The 13333-nt window shown below is 46.4% G+C and overlaps 1 protein-coding gene across 1 annotated transcript; it reads left to right on the forward strand.

Annotated features, from left to right (window-relative positions):
- The first annotated feature begins 1330 nt into the window (after positions 1–1330).
- LOC133462041 (glucosamine-6-phosphate isomerase 2) lies at positions 1331–11241 on the forward strand. The gene is made up of 7 exons (XM_061743139.1): positions 1331–1569; positions 2474–2610; positions 3574–3675; positions 5373–5555; positions 7599–7783; positions 8462–8636; positions 10877–11241. Exons 2-7 carry the CDS (start codon positions 2487–2489, stop codon positions 10933–10935), a joined length of 828 nt encoding a protein of 275 aa, XP_061599123.1. The 5' UTR covers positions 1331–1569; positions 2474–2486; the 3' UTR covers positions 10936–11241.
- The last annotated feature ends 2092 nt before the right edge of the window (positions 11242–13333 follow it).

Below are 13333 nucleotides of genomic sequence, written 5' to 3' on the forward strand. Positions count from 1 at the left end.
ACCATTTTATGTCTTGAGCTGTTTGTCTTGTTATTTATTCTGTACATACTTTGGTCAGCGGTGGTTGTTTTAAACGTGCTTAACAAATATAATTGGATTGGATCTTGCTCTGACTGGTGATAAAATAACCTTTGACCTTTGACCCCAGGGAACTATCTTCTATCTAAAGTTAAATTGTTTGTTTATTTTGTTTTTTTTAATTCAATCACAATTTAAATGACAAAATCCAGCATTACAAAGTCAGGTAAATATTTTGCTGAACATGTAACTAACATGACCGAGTATTTATTACATATAAACAGCAAAGAAATCACCCAGATTAAAGTGATAAACAATGGATTCTTTTTTTTAAAGTCAAAGAATTAATCTGGAATTAAAGTAATTAAACTTTCATATACACATATAGCTCGTTTAGTTTTTATATGTTTTAAGGATTTTTAGTAAGAATTTCATTTCAATAAATGAAAAAAAGTGGAGCTATTTAAAAACGTCTGTGGGTGAAATATTTATGTTGCTAAAATAATTCTAGTACTATATAACATATTCCTCTTTTTTTCCTGCAACAAAACCTTTATTTTAATAGTGTGGAAGTTTAAGATTGGTAGTTGAGAAAAAAAAAAGAAATCAGGGACGCTAAAAGATAATAATAATAATAATAATAATAATAATAATAATAATAATAATAATAATAATAATAATAATAATAATAATAATAATTAAAAAAAAAGATTGGTGCTTGAGGTCCAGGTTTGAAAAATTTGATTTGATTTGATTTTTTATTTTGTACATGTAAAAGACAACAATTATCACCAAAAGGTTCTAATATAATGACAATCAATAATACCTGTTCAATTTACAATTATTACAATCTATAATAAATCTTTGTGTAAGAAAAGCATTGAAAGGGTAGATATCATTTAAAATCCTATAATAAGTTTCTTTATCTTTTGGAGAGAGACTTGGTTCTGATCCAAACTATAATAATAATAATGATAATAATAATAATAATAATAATAATAATAATAATAATAATAATAATAATAATAATAATAATAATAATAATAATAATAATAATAATAATAATAATAATAATAATAATAATAATAATAATAATAATAATAATAATAATAATCGATTTTATTTATAGAGCGCTTTTAAAAGATCTCAAAGTCTCTTAATGACAGTATGACGTCATCGGGATACTCTTTTAACAAATATTTTAATTGTGGACTTTAAAGATCCACCAAAACACTTTATTTCTAAGAAAATCCTCAAAACATCCACATCCTGTGATTCTCAGCAGCTAATCACGTGACACGGATCACGTGACTCAGGTCATGTGACATAAATCAATATTCTTCTTTCTTTCCACGTTGTTGATATCGATCATGTTATTGGCCTGATCGGTTTAAATATGATTGTTGGTGAACTGAAGCTCATCTTAACCGTTCAGGGCGTTAAAACAGAAAGAAAAGGAGGAAAAAAGCAGCGGATTTCCTCTTTATTTCCGCTTTAAGCGCCGATCGGAAGCTGCGAGGCAGAAACCAAGAATCACGACCGTTTCTGCAGGTAAATCAGAAATAATAATGGGACTTTTGGGTCTTTTATTAGGATTTAACCTTCTAACTTGCTGTCCGGGACTAAACCGGGACATCTGAGGGATGTGTTTATTAGAATTACCACCTTTAAGAAGTAGAAATGAGGGACGCCCGGATTTCAGCAGCGCAGGCGCAAAAAAAAAACGTCTAAACTGCAAAGAAATGTATTTATTTTATATGAAAAAACCAAATGCTTTGATTTAAAGTGTAAAGTGCTTTAATAGCATTGAACTTGCATGACTGTAAAGACAGACAATCATATAGAAACTGAAATATCCTCCTATGCTACGTATTTCCACATCAGCCCAGAATAAAGCTACAGAAAATTAGAAAATGGTGTAAAAGTTCATTTATTTCAATAATTAAACTTAAAAGGTGAAGCTAATATATTACCTAGTCTCATTACATGCAAAGCAAGATATATTAGGCCTTTATTTGTTATCATTTTGATGATTGAATTGTTTATTGATTTCATAAAATATTCACATTTTTTTAGATTTTTTTTATTTGGGGTTTTTATAAACTGTGAACCATAATCACCAAAATTATAACAAATAAAGGCTTGAAATATCTCACTTTGCATGTAGTGGGAAATAATATATTTGTTTCATCTTTAGTTGAATTTACTGAAATGAATGAAGTTTTGCAAGATATTCTAATTTTCCAACCTTCACCTGTAGATTATGGCATCAATAAATAACAGAGAGAACATATGTTGCTGTCTTTAATATATCCTGTCTTTTATTTTGTTCATTATTGTTAGTTCGTTGTTCACGTGTGAGTGAGTGTGTGACTTTTAATTCCCATTAATTACGTAAAGATTCCGTATTTAAGGGACGGGTGGCGACCCTGGTGTTGGTTGTTTTTCCTCCCAGATAAGTTGCAGCCATGAGGCTGGTGATCCTGGACGACTACGACTTGGCCAGCGAGTGGGCCGCCAAATACATCCGGAACCGGATTGTGGAGTTCAGGCCCACGGAGGAGAAATACTTCACTCTGGGGCTGCCCACAGGTGAGACCCTCCACCCACAGGTGAGACCCTCCACCCACAGGTGAGCAGAGCCGCGGGCCCCCCGGGGCCCCCACAGGGGCCCACAGGTGAGACCCAACGGGGGGACCGAGGGGCACTTCCAAAACTGTTTCCTAGGGGGGGCCAGATGGGGCCACTTCAATTCTTGGGGTGGAACCAAAACTAAAATCCATCATTACAGGATTTTATTATACTGTTGTAGTTTACAGGCTCAGAAATACTACGACACACACATATATATATATATATATATACATATGTATATGTATATATATATATATATATATATATATATATATATATATATATATATATATATATATATATATATGTATATGTATATGTATATATATATATATATATATATATATATATATATATATCCAAATCAAACATTACATTTAAAAGAACAATTAAAACCTGTATGTTAAGGAAATATAACGAAAAATGTTGAGTTTGATTGACATACCCGTAGGCGGTGGTAATTTTATTTAATGTTATTTTAATTTTATTTTAGTTGTTTTTATTCACTTAGTTTTTTGTTTTTTTAATTATTATTAAATTATGTTATTTGTGAAAGGGGCAGATCAGATAAGATTCTTCTTCTTTCTGCTCCCTTTTCATTCATAAGTTAGGAACATTTGTATTTGTGTTTGTATTGAATTGTTTTGTTTTTTGAATGAAAATAAAGAATAAAATAAAAAAATAAAAATAAAAATATATATGTATGTATGTATGTGTGTATGTATTATTAGGCTCAGAAATAGTTAAAGAAACGCCTACTAATGTGCATTTTACCCAAATGATTTGGGATGTAGAATCTACGCGACCGACAAGTGTTTTTTTATGCTGCCGGGCCCCCCGGGAGGCCCTGCGGGTCCCGGGGCCCCCCGGCCCCCCCGGCCCCCCGGGCCCCCCCAGGTCCTAACGGTCTCTCCCCCCCAGGCAGCACCCCTCTGGGCTGCTACCAGAAGCTGATCCAGTACCACCGCAGTGGAGACCTCTCCTTTAAATACGTGAAGACCTTCAACATGGACGAGTACGTGGGTGAGTTCTGCTTCTGGGGGGAAATATTATTATTTATTGTTTATTGTTGGCTTTGTCTCGAACAACAACAAAACCATCAAATTAAAAGCGTCAAAATATTTAAAAAAAAGCTAAACGATTTAACAGTCTCATCCAAAAATAAAGCACAACAGCAAAATAATGTGTTGGAGAGGGAACAGGAGGAAGCAGAACGCTGATTTAGTCCTGGCCCTTCCTCACAATATCATATCATATGCCATAAAAACAAAAAAATAAATAAATAACAAAAGAAAGAAAAGACAAAATAACAACAAAAAAATAAATACAACACAAACAACCAATAAACAAAGATCAAGGCATAATTAAACCGGTCTCCTACAATATCCTAAACTCAAAAATCCAATCTCCCAGTCTCCTCTCCGATGATCCCTGAATGCAGGGAGTTACATTTGTATCGTATATGATGTATCACACAAGGAACAGAATAACAATCAAAGAAATACATATAGAAGGCAAATTGAGTTCTTTAGGTCCCCATTTTTATACTTGTCAAGAATTGCTTTCTTGTATGTGTTTCTAAACTGTATAGAGTTAGTGCTTCGTTTGATGCAATCAATTATTTTTTGAATATATTCAAATGTATGTATATAAACCATATACTGTATAAGAAGATCGGGACAACTCCACGTGACGTCACCCTCAGTTTTTCAAACCAGGTTTTCAGGCCCATGTTTCCACGTAGCAAAAACGGTGGTGTTTTCATGCATTTTGGCCGTTCGTTTACATGAAAACGAAGCTCAAAGTCACAAAAAAACAATTTCTGAAAACTCTATCTTCACGTTTGAAGACATAATTTCCAGGAACCTGCATAAATATCTGTTAAGGTGCTATGAGCAGCCAAACCTACAGGGGGCAGTGTAACGAGAAGATAAAGTCATGCTAGCCAATCAGAATCCTGGAAAAAAACATCAACAAATGACACGAGTAACTTCCAGTTACTTCCAAGATGAACCAGAGTCTTTGGTTTGGAGTGACAGAGAAGTGGAGTTACTTTTAAGTGTGACGTTAGAATATAAAACAGGTAAAATACAAGAAAATATTGACGGTTACAAACTAATTGTAACCACAGGTGTCACTCATGACGCTGGTGAAGTTTCTGTCTCATAATGTGACGTTCTGAAGAATAAATGTCCATTTCTCTCCGTTTACAAGCAAACGTGAAGACGGAGGTTTTGAAAATCTACACTTTGGCCGGAGTTTTCAGAAATGATGGTTTTTGGAGACTTTGAGCTTCGTTTTTCGTGTAAACGAACGGCCAAAACGCATGAAAACACCACCGTTTTTGCTACGTGGAAACGGGGCTTCAGTTTTAGTCTAGTCTTTGGGTCAAACTATCATTTTAGTTTTTATTAGTTTTAGTCACGTTCATTCTCCTTTTAGTCGTGTCAAAGTCTCCTCCCACTGGTTAAAGGTTCTGTATTGACATTAATCCATAAATAAAATAAAAGTTGTAGTTCCTCTACTGACCACTAGGAGGCTCCAGAAGTGAGTCAGAGTCCGTCGACCTCCAGGTTCAAATGTCCAAAGTAGCAGCAAAACTCAGACCTGGTTCTGGTCTCGGGTTTGGATCCAGGTCCTTGACGACTGAAGGGGGGAGTGTTTGATTGACAGGTGGCTCAGCCAATGGCTGCTCCTCCTGAAGGTTTTGCTCCATGCAGGTCTGCCCCGCGCCCACCCCGAGAGCTACCACTCCTACATGTGGAACAACTTCTTCAAGCACGTGGACATGGACCCGGCCAACGCCCACATCCTGGACGGAAACGCCGCCGACCTGGAGGCCGAGTGTCGCGACTACGAGAGGAAGATCAGCGAGGCCGGAGGAATCCAGCTGTTCCTGGGAGGTGAGGGGTCAGGGGTCATCCAGCTGTTCGTGGGAGGTGAGGGTTCGGGGTTAGGATCAAAGGTCAGGGTCTAGACGGGGTTCAGGTCTAGAATCAGAATCAATCTTTATTGTCACATCATATTACTAAGTAACATGGGTGAAAATCTTGATTGTGCAGGCTCATCATTGCAGTTAAAAAGATAGAGACAAAAAGCAAAGTGCATAGTGCATGAATAATCTACATAAAACAGTACGTGGAATAAAAAGATACAAAAATAGTAAATAGTCTTGGTACTGTGTGTATAATATAAGAATCTCTATTAATGGAGCTTGAGGCAGGATTTATGAAAACATTCGTATACGTTTTAAGTTTTCTAGTAATAATGTCAGATGAAGCGTTCCAAACCCAAAAGAATGTTTCCTCTAGTGTATCTCTCCGTTGCCTTGAACAGGCTGTTGCTGCAAAATGTGCTGCAATTCTGTCCCGAATTTCCCGCGCTGTCCTGCGGATGTGACGTCACATGACGCTGCATGCACGTTCTCCCCGTTCTCCCGTGCCGGCTTCACTGTTGGCTGCAGTACCCCCAACGGCCGTCGTGGTGAAGGGTGGCGCTAGAGAGTCTCATTTCTTAAAAGGAGCCTCATGCTCCTTTTACAAGAGACATGTTCAGTTGAGTCTGTCACCAGAACTAGGTCTTGTTCAGCAATCTATTTGCTGACAGATAAAAACTGTTCAGGAATCTGGTGGTGCTGCTCTTTATGCACCGGTACCGTTTGCCCGGCCGTGGGTGCAGCAGTGGCTGGAACAGGCTCTGGCTGGGGTGATGGCTGTCCAGGATTACGTTGTGGGCCTTAGCCACACAACGTCTCTTATGAAGCTCTTGGAGAGGTGGAAGCTTCCCCTCCCACGATGCGCTGCTTCACCAGCCTATGCAGTGATTCCTGTTCTCGATGGTGCTTGTATAGAAAGCCCTGAGGATGCGGGGGCTCACTTTGAAATTCCTCAGACGCCTCAGGCAGTAGAGCCGTTGTTGGGCCTTTTTCACCACTTTTGTGGTATGTGTAGCCACTTCAGGTCCCTCCATTGTGAACTACGAGGAACTTGAAGTCTTTGACCTGCTCCACAGCAGCACCATTGATGATCACAGGTGCGTACTCTCTCTCTGATCTCCTGAAGTCCACCATCAGCTCCTTGGTCTTGCTGACGTTTAAAGCCAGGCTGTTCTCTCGACACCACTGTGTCAGTGACCCGACCTCTGCCCTGTAGGCCGACTCGTCATCGTCGTCGATCAGACCTATGACTGTCGTGTCGTCCGCATATTTGATTACGACGTTGGAGCTGTGCGTGGCTGTACAGTCATGTGTGTACAGTGAGTAGAGGAGAGGGCTCAGGACGCAGCCCTGGGGGGCTCCTGTGTTGAGGGTCAGTGGGTCTGACGTTATGTTGCCCATCCTCACCACTTGACGGCGGTCAGACAGGAAGTTGAGTGTCCAGCTGCACATGGTCGGGTGCAGGCCGAGGTCCCTCAGCTTTGTGTCCAGTCTGGTTGGTATGATGGTGTTAAAAGCGGAACTGTCATCGACAAAGTGCATCCGTACACATCTATTCTTCCCCCTCTTGTCCAGGTGGGAGAGTACAGAGAGTACGGCCAAGGCAACTGGGTCGTCAGTTGATCGATTTTGACGATAGGCGTATTGCCAGGGATCCAGCGTGGCAGGCAGTGCAGAGCAGATGTCGTCTCACACCAATCTCTCGAAGCACTTGCTGACAATCGGTGTCAGAGCGACAGGTCTCCAGTCGTTGAGGCATGCCACCTTAGAGTGTTTTGGAATAGGGGCCAGAGGGAACCATAGCTTGAGAGAGGGAGAGGTTGAAAATGTTTGTGAACACTCCCGCCAGCTGGGCTGCACAGGCCTTGAGCCCACGGCCAGGGATGCCATGTGGGCCGGCTGCTTTGCGGGTTTTGACCCGCAAGAAGGCTCTGCGTACTAGACATGGTTCAGGTCTAGACTTGGTTCAGGTCTAGGTGGGCCCGGCTCTAACCCCCAGGTCTCCCCGCAGGTATCGGTCCGGACGGCCACATAGCCTTCAACGAGCCCGGGTCCAGCCTGGTCTCCAGGACGCGGGTCAAGACTCTGGCCAAGGACACCATCGTGGCCAACGCCCGGTTCTTCGGTAACGACCTGTCAAAGGTTCCAACGATGGCCCTGACGGTCGGGGTGGGGACCGTCATGGACGCCAAGCAGGTACGAACCACAACTTATTATTAAACTATATCAAGATCATGCTACGTGTTTTATAGTTTAGTTTATCGTCTTTTTATCAAATATATAAACGTATTACTGCAGTAAGTCAGTAGTTTGCACAGGCTGTGACCACCACAGAAGAAGAATCTCCTTTTCTGTCCATGGAGGACCACCATAGAAGAAGAAGGTTATCTGTCCGTGGAAGAAAAGAAAAGAAGCTCCTCTTATCTGTCCGTGGAGGACCAACACAGAAGAAGAAGCTAGTGCTCTGTCTGTGGAAGAAGAAGAAGAAGAAGAAGCTCATCCTATCTGTCCGTGGAACACCACCACAGAAGAAGAAGCTGCTCCTCTCTGTCCTTGGAATAAGAAGGTTATCTCTGTCCGTGGAGGACCACCACAGAAGAAGAAGGTTATCTCTGTCCGTGGAAGACCACCACAGAAGAAGCAGCAGCTGCTTAAAAGTAGAAAGAAGAAGAAGAAAAGCGTCTCCATTCCTGCGTCGACCACCGGGGGGCGCCGTCTGTCCATCACATCAATCACAACGTTTCCACATTAAGCGTTTACTTCCTGTTCCAAAATAAAACCACATTGGATTGTAACAGGAAGTGCTGCCTCCTGCAGGGCTTTTATTGTGAAAGGTTTGCTTGTTGTCCTCTCACCTTGTTGTTATTGTCCCAGGTGCTGATCCTGATCACCGGGGCCCACAAGGCCTTCGCCCTCTACAAGGCCATCGAGGACGGCGTCAACCACATGTGGACGGTGTCGGCGTTCCAGCAGCATCCGCACACCGTGTTCGTCTGTGACGAGGACGCCACGCTGGAGCTGCGGGTCAAGACCGTCAAGTACTTCAAAGGTACCGGGGGGGTCTAGACCGTCAAGTACTTTAAAGGTACCGGGGGGGTTAAGACCGTCAAGTACTTTAAAGGTACGTCAAGTACTTTAAAGGTACCGGGGGGTCAAGACCGTCAAGTACTTCAAATGTACGTCAAGTACTTCAAAGGTACCGGGGGTAGGGGGTCTAGACGGGTTCAGGTCTAGACGGGGTCGTGTGTGTGTGTGTGTGTGTGTGTGTGTGTGTGTGTTTTTGTGTGTGTGTGTGTGTGTGTGTGTGTGTGTGTGTGTGTGTGTGTGTGTGTGTGTGTGTGTGTGTGTGTGTGTGTGTGTGTGTGTGTGTGTGTGTGTGTGTGTGTGTGTGTGTGTGTGTGTGTGTGTGTGTGTGTGTGTGTGTGTGTGTGTGTGTATAATCTCCTCCTTTCTGCAATCGCCTGTCTCTTCCATCGTGCCTTGGATCACAAAGACGGTGTTCATCTTGAATACCGCCTTGACGGCAATCCTTTCAAACATCCATCGTCTCCAAGCCCATACTAAGAAAAGATCTGCCATATCTGTGAGCTACAAGTTGCAGATGACCGTCCTAGCCCACAACCCAGAGTCTATGCAGCATGCCCTCAACACCTTCTCCACTCTGTACCAGTCTTTCGGTCTTCAGGTCAACACACAAAAAACAGAAATCAAGTCCCAACTCGTTATTAGATGACAGCAATCACCAGAGAAGGTCTGAGAGACCAGCAACACCGGAGGACAGTCGGCATTCCCCCGACGTCCAGCTCCCCTGCATTCCCCCAACGTCCTGCTCCTCTGCATTCCCCCGACGTCCGGGCTCCCCTGCATTCCCCCGCGGTCCGGCTCCCCTGCATTCCCCCGACATCCGGCTCCCCTGCGTTCCCCCGACGTCCGTCCTCCCCTGCATTCCCCCAACGTCCTGCTCCCCTGCATTCCCCCGACGTCCGTCCTCCCCTGCATTCCCCCGACGTCCGTCCTCCCCTGCATTCCCCCCGACGTCCAGCTCCCCTACATTTCCCCGACGTCCTGCTCCCCTGCATTCCCCCGACGTCCGTCCTCCCCTGCATTCCCCCGACGTCCGTCCTCCCCTGCATTCCCCCGACGTCCGTCCTCCCCTGCATTCCCCCCGACGTCCAGCTCCCCTACATTCCCCCGACGTCCGGGCTCCCCTGCATTCCCCCAACGTCCTGCTCCCCTACGTTCCCCCGACGTCCGTCCTCCCCTGCATTCCCCCAACGTCCTGCTCCCCTGCATTCCCCCGACGTCCGTCCTCCCCTGCATTCCCCCGACGTCCGTCCTCCCCTGCATTCCCCCCGACGTCCAGCTCCCCTACATTTCCCCGACGTCCTGCTCCCCTGCATTCCCCCGACGTCCGTCCTCCCCTGCATTCCCCCGACGTCCGTCCTCCCCTGCATTCCCCCGACGTCCGTCCTCCCCTGCATTCCCCCCGACGTCCAGCTCCCCTACATTCCCCCAACGTCCGGGCTCCCCTGCATTCCCCCGACGTCCGGGCTCCCCTGCATTCCCCCGACGTCCGTCCTCCCCTACATTCCCCCGACGTCCTGCTCCCCTGCATTCCCCCCGACGTCCGTCCTCCCCTGCATTCCCCCCGACGTCCAGCTCCCCTACATTCCCCCGACGTCCGGGCTCCCCTGCATTCCCCCCGACGTCCAGCTCCCCTACATTCCCCCGACGTCCGGGCTCCCCTGCATTCCCCCCGACGTCCAGCTCCCCTACATTCCCCCGACGTCCGGGCTCCCCTGCATTTCCCCCCGACGTCCAGCTCCCCTGCATTCCCCCCGACGTCCGGGCTCCCCTGCATTCCCCCCGACGTCCGGCTCCCCCCGACGTCAATCTCTCCCGCGTTCCCCCGACGTCCTGCCCCGCCTGTGAAAGGATGTTCACGCATCGGCCTCCACAGCCACGTCAAGTGGCACCAGCGACAACAGCGCTGGCCCCCTTCCCTGCCCTGGAGCAAGTGTTGTCATCGTACATGATGGACAGGGACAGCTAAGAATGTATCTGTGTACTTGAGTGCGTACCTGTGTGTAGCTGAGTGTACTTGTCCAGATCTGATTGACGCTCAATGACAAAAACTTGCTGCTGCAGGTGGTTCCGGTCCAGAACCTGGTGGTTCTGGTATCAGAGGAAGATTCTGAACTGGTATCTCATGGTAGCTCAGTTGAGGTACCATGAACCGGTCCAGAACCCGGTGGTACCGGACCGTAACGGTTCTCTCTCTCTCTGCAGGTCTGATGCACGTCCACAACAAGTTGGTCGACCCGGTTCTGAGCACCAAGGACCAGTGAGGCCCGGCGCCGAGGCCCAACATGGACTTGAACCCCCCACCCCTTCTCCCGGGTCCAAACAGGTCGGGCCGGGACAGGACAGACAGGAAGTCGCCACACTGGAGCCAGAAGAAGCGCTTTATTTTGAAAGGGACCATTTCTGACCCGGTCAACTTTTACTATCTCCTCCCCCAGAACCCTGAACTCTGAACCCGTTCGGTCAGTCCTGCTGGACCCACATTTCCTCCTCAGCAGTATTAGAAGTCTTGTCCCGGTTCGGTTCCAGTGTTTTCTAAATAAAAAGGTTTGATAAAAGATTCTTGTCGTCTGGTTTGTGGGTCGGAGGAGGTTCTGGAGACGCTGTGATGTCACAGTTTCACCACCGGGGGGCGACGATCACAGACTCCTGACCCGGTCGGTGTTCAAGCACCATGAAAAAGGAAGAACAGCTGCAGGTCCAGATCCATCCATCCATCCATCCATGAAGGGGTTGGTGGAGTTTAACGTCTTTTACAGCTGTTAGTGAGTTTTTAAATAAAGAAACCACATCCTTGCGCCTGTGTAGTTTTTATTAAACAAAGTCAAGCATCTGTGAGGATCCGGACAGTTCTGATCCCGTCGGGTCACCGGTTTTATCCGAGTTTGCCCAGCAGATGGCAGCAGAGGCCGTTGCAACGAAGCCTCGGGTTGTCTTGGAGACGGTTCAGAGTCACAGCCGTCAGAGATTCTGAAACAAGGCTCACCTTCATTTAGTCACGAGCCGTTTGAATTTCCTCCCCGCTGATTAAATACGGAGCGTTTTTAATAGAGTTAACTGCTCTGCTGGAAGGAGACGAGGCCTGATTGACCTCAGCTGCGTGAACTTTGACCTCTCGTGGTCTGACCACAACGAAGCCAGGAACAAAAGTAGACGACGAGACATCTATCAGAGCCCGGTCTCACCCGTCAGTTCTGGTCCAGTTTTAAGCTGTTTGTCCTCCTGGAGGCCGTTTGGGCCCATCAGCACCGTGCAGATAATCTAGACGATCCCGAGACGCCACACCACAAATGCAATGGGACCACAAATGCAGTGGGGCCACATTTACAGTGGGACCACATTTGCAGTGGGACCACATTTGCAACGGGGCCACATTTGCAGTGGGACCACATTTGCAGCGGGACCACAAATGCAGTGGGACCACATTTGCAACGGGACCACATTTGCAGCGGGACCACATTTGCAGCGGGACCACATTTGCAGCGGGACCACATTTGCAGCGAGACCACATTTGCAGCGGGACCACATTTGCAGCGGGACCACATTTGCAGCGGGGCCACATTTGCAGCGTGACCACATTTGCAACGGGACCACATTTGCAGCGGGACCAAATTTGCAGCGGGACCAAATTTGCAGCGGGACCAAATTTGCAGTGGGACCACATTTGCAGCGGAACCACATTTGCAGCGGGACCACAAATGCAGCGGGACAACAAATGCAACGGGAACACATTTGCAGTGGGACCACATTTGCAGTGGGACCACATTTGCAGTGGGACCACATTTGCAGCGGGACCACATTTGCAGCGGGACCACATTTGCAACGGGACCACATTTGCAGCGGGACCAAATTTGCAGCGGGACCAAATTTGCAGCGGGACCACATTTGCAGCGGGACCACATTTGCAGCGGGACCACATTTGCATAGGGACCACATTTGCAGAGGGACCACATTTGCAGTGTGACCACATTTGCAGCGGGACCACATTTGCAGCGGGACCACATTTGCAGTGAGACCACATTTGCAGAGGGACCACATTTGCAGTGGCACCACATTTGCAGTGGCACCACAAATGCAACGGGACCACATTTGCAGTGGAACCACAAATGCAACGGGACCACATTTGCAGTGGGACCACAAATGCAATAGGGCCACATTTGCAGCGGGACCGCATTTGCAGCGGGACCACATTTGCAGTGGAACCACATTTGCAGCGGGACCACATTTGCAGCGGGACCACATTTGCAGTGGGACCACATTTGCAGTGGAACCACAAATGCTGCAGGGACCACATTTGCAGCGGGACCACATTTGCAGCGGGACTACATTTGCAGCGGGACTACATTTGCAGCGGGACCACATTTGCAGCGGGACCACAAATGCTGCAGAAACACATTTGCAGCGGGACCACATTTGCAGCGGGACCACATTTGCAGCGGGACTACATTTGCAGCGGGACCACATTTGCAGTGGGACCACATTTGCAGTGGTACCACATTTGCAGCGGGACCACATTTGCAATAGGGCCACATTTGCAGTGGGACCGCATTTGCAGCGGGAACACATTTGCAGTGGAACCACAAATGCAATAGGACCACATTTGCAGTGGAACCACAAATGCAATAGGACCACATTTGCAGTGGGACCACATTTGCAGTGGGA

The sequence above is a fragment of the Cololabis saira genome, chromosome 16 (genome assembly GCF_033807715.1).
Source record: "Cololabis saira isolate AMF1-May2022 chromosome 16, fColSai1.1, whole genome shotgun sequence".
Classification (NCBI taxonomy): domain Eukaryota; kingdom Metazoa; phylum Chordata; class Actinopteri; order Beloniformes; family Belonidae; genus Cololabis; species Cololabis saira.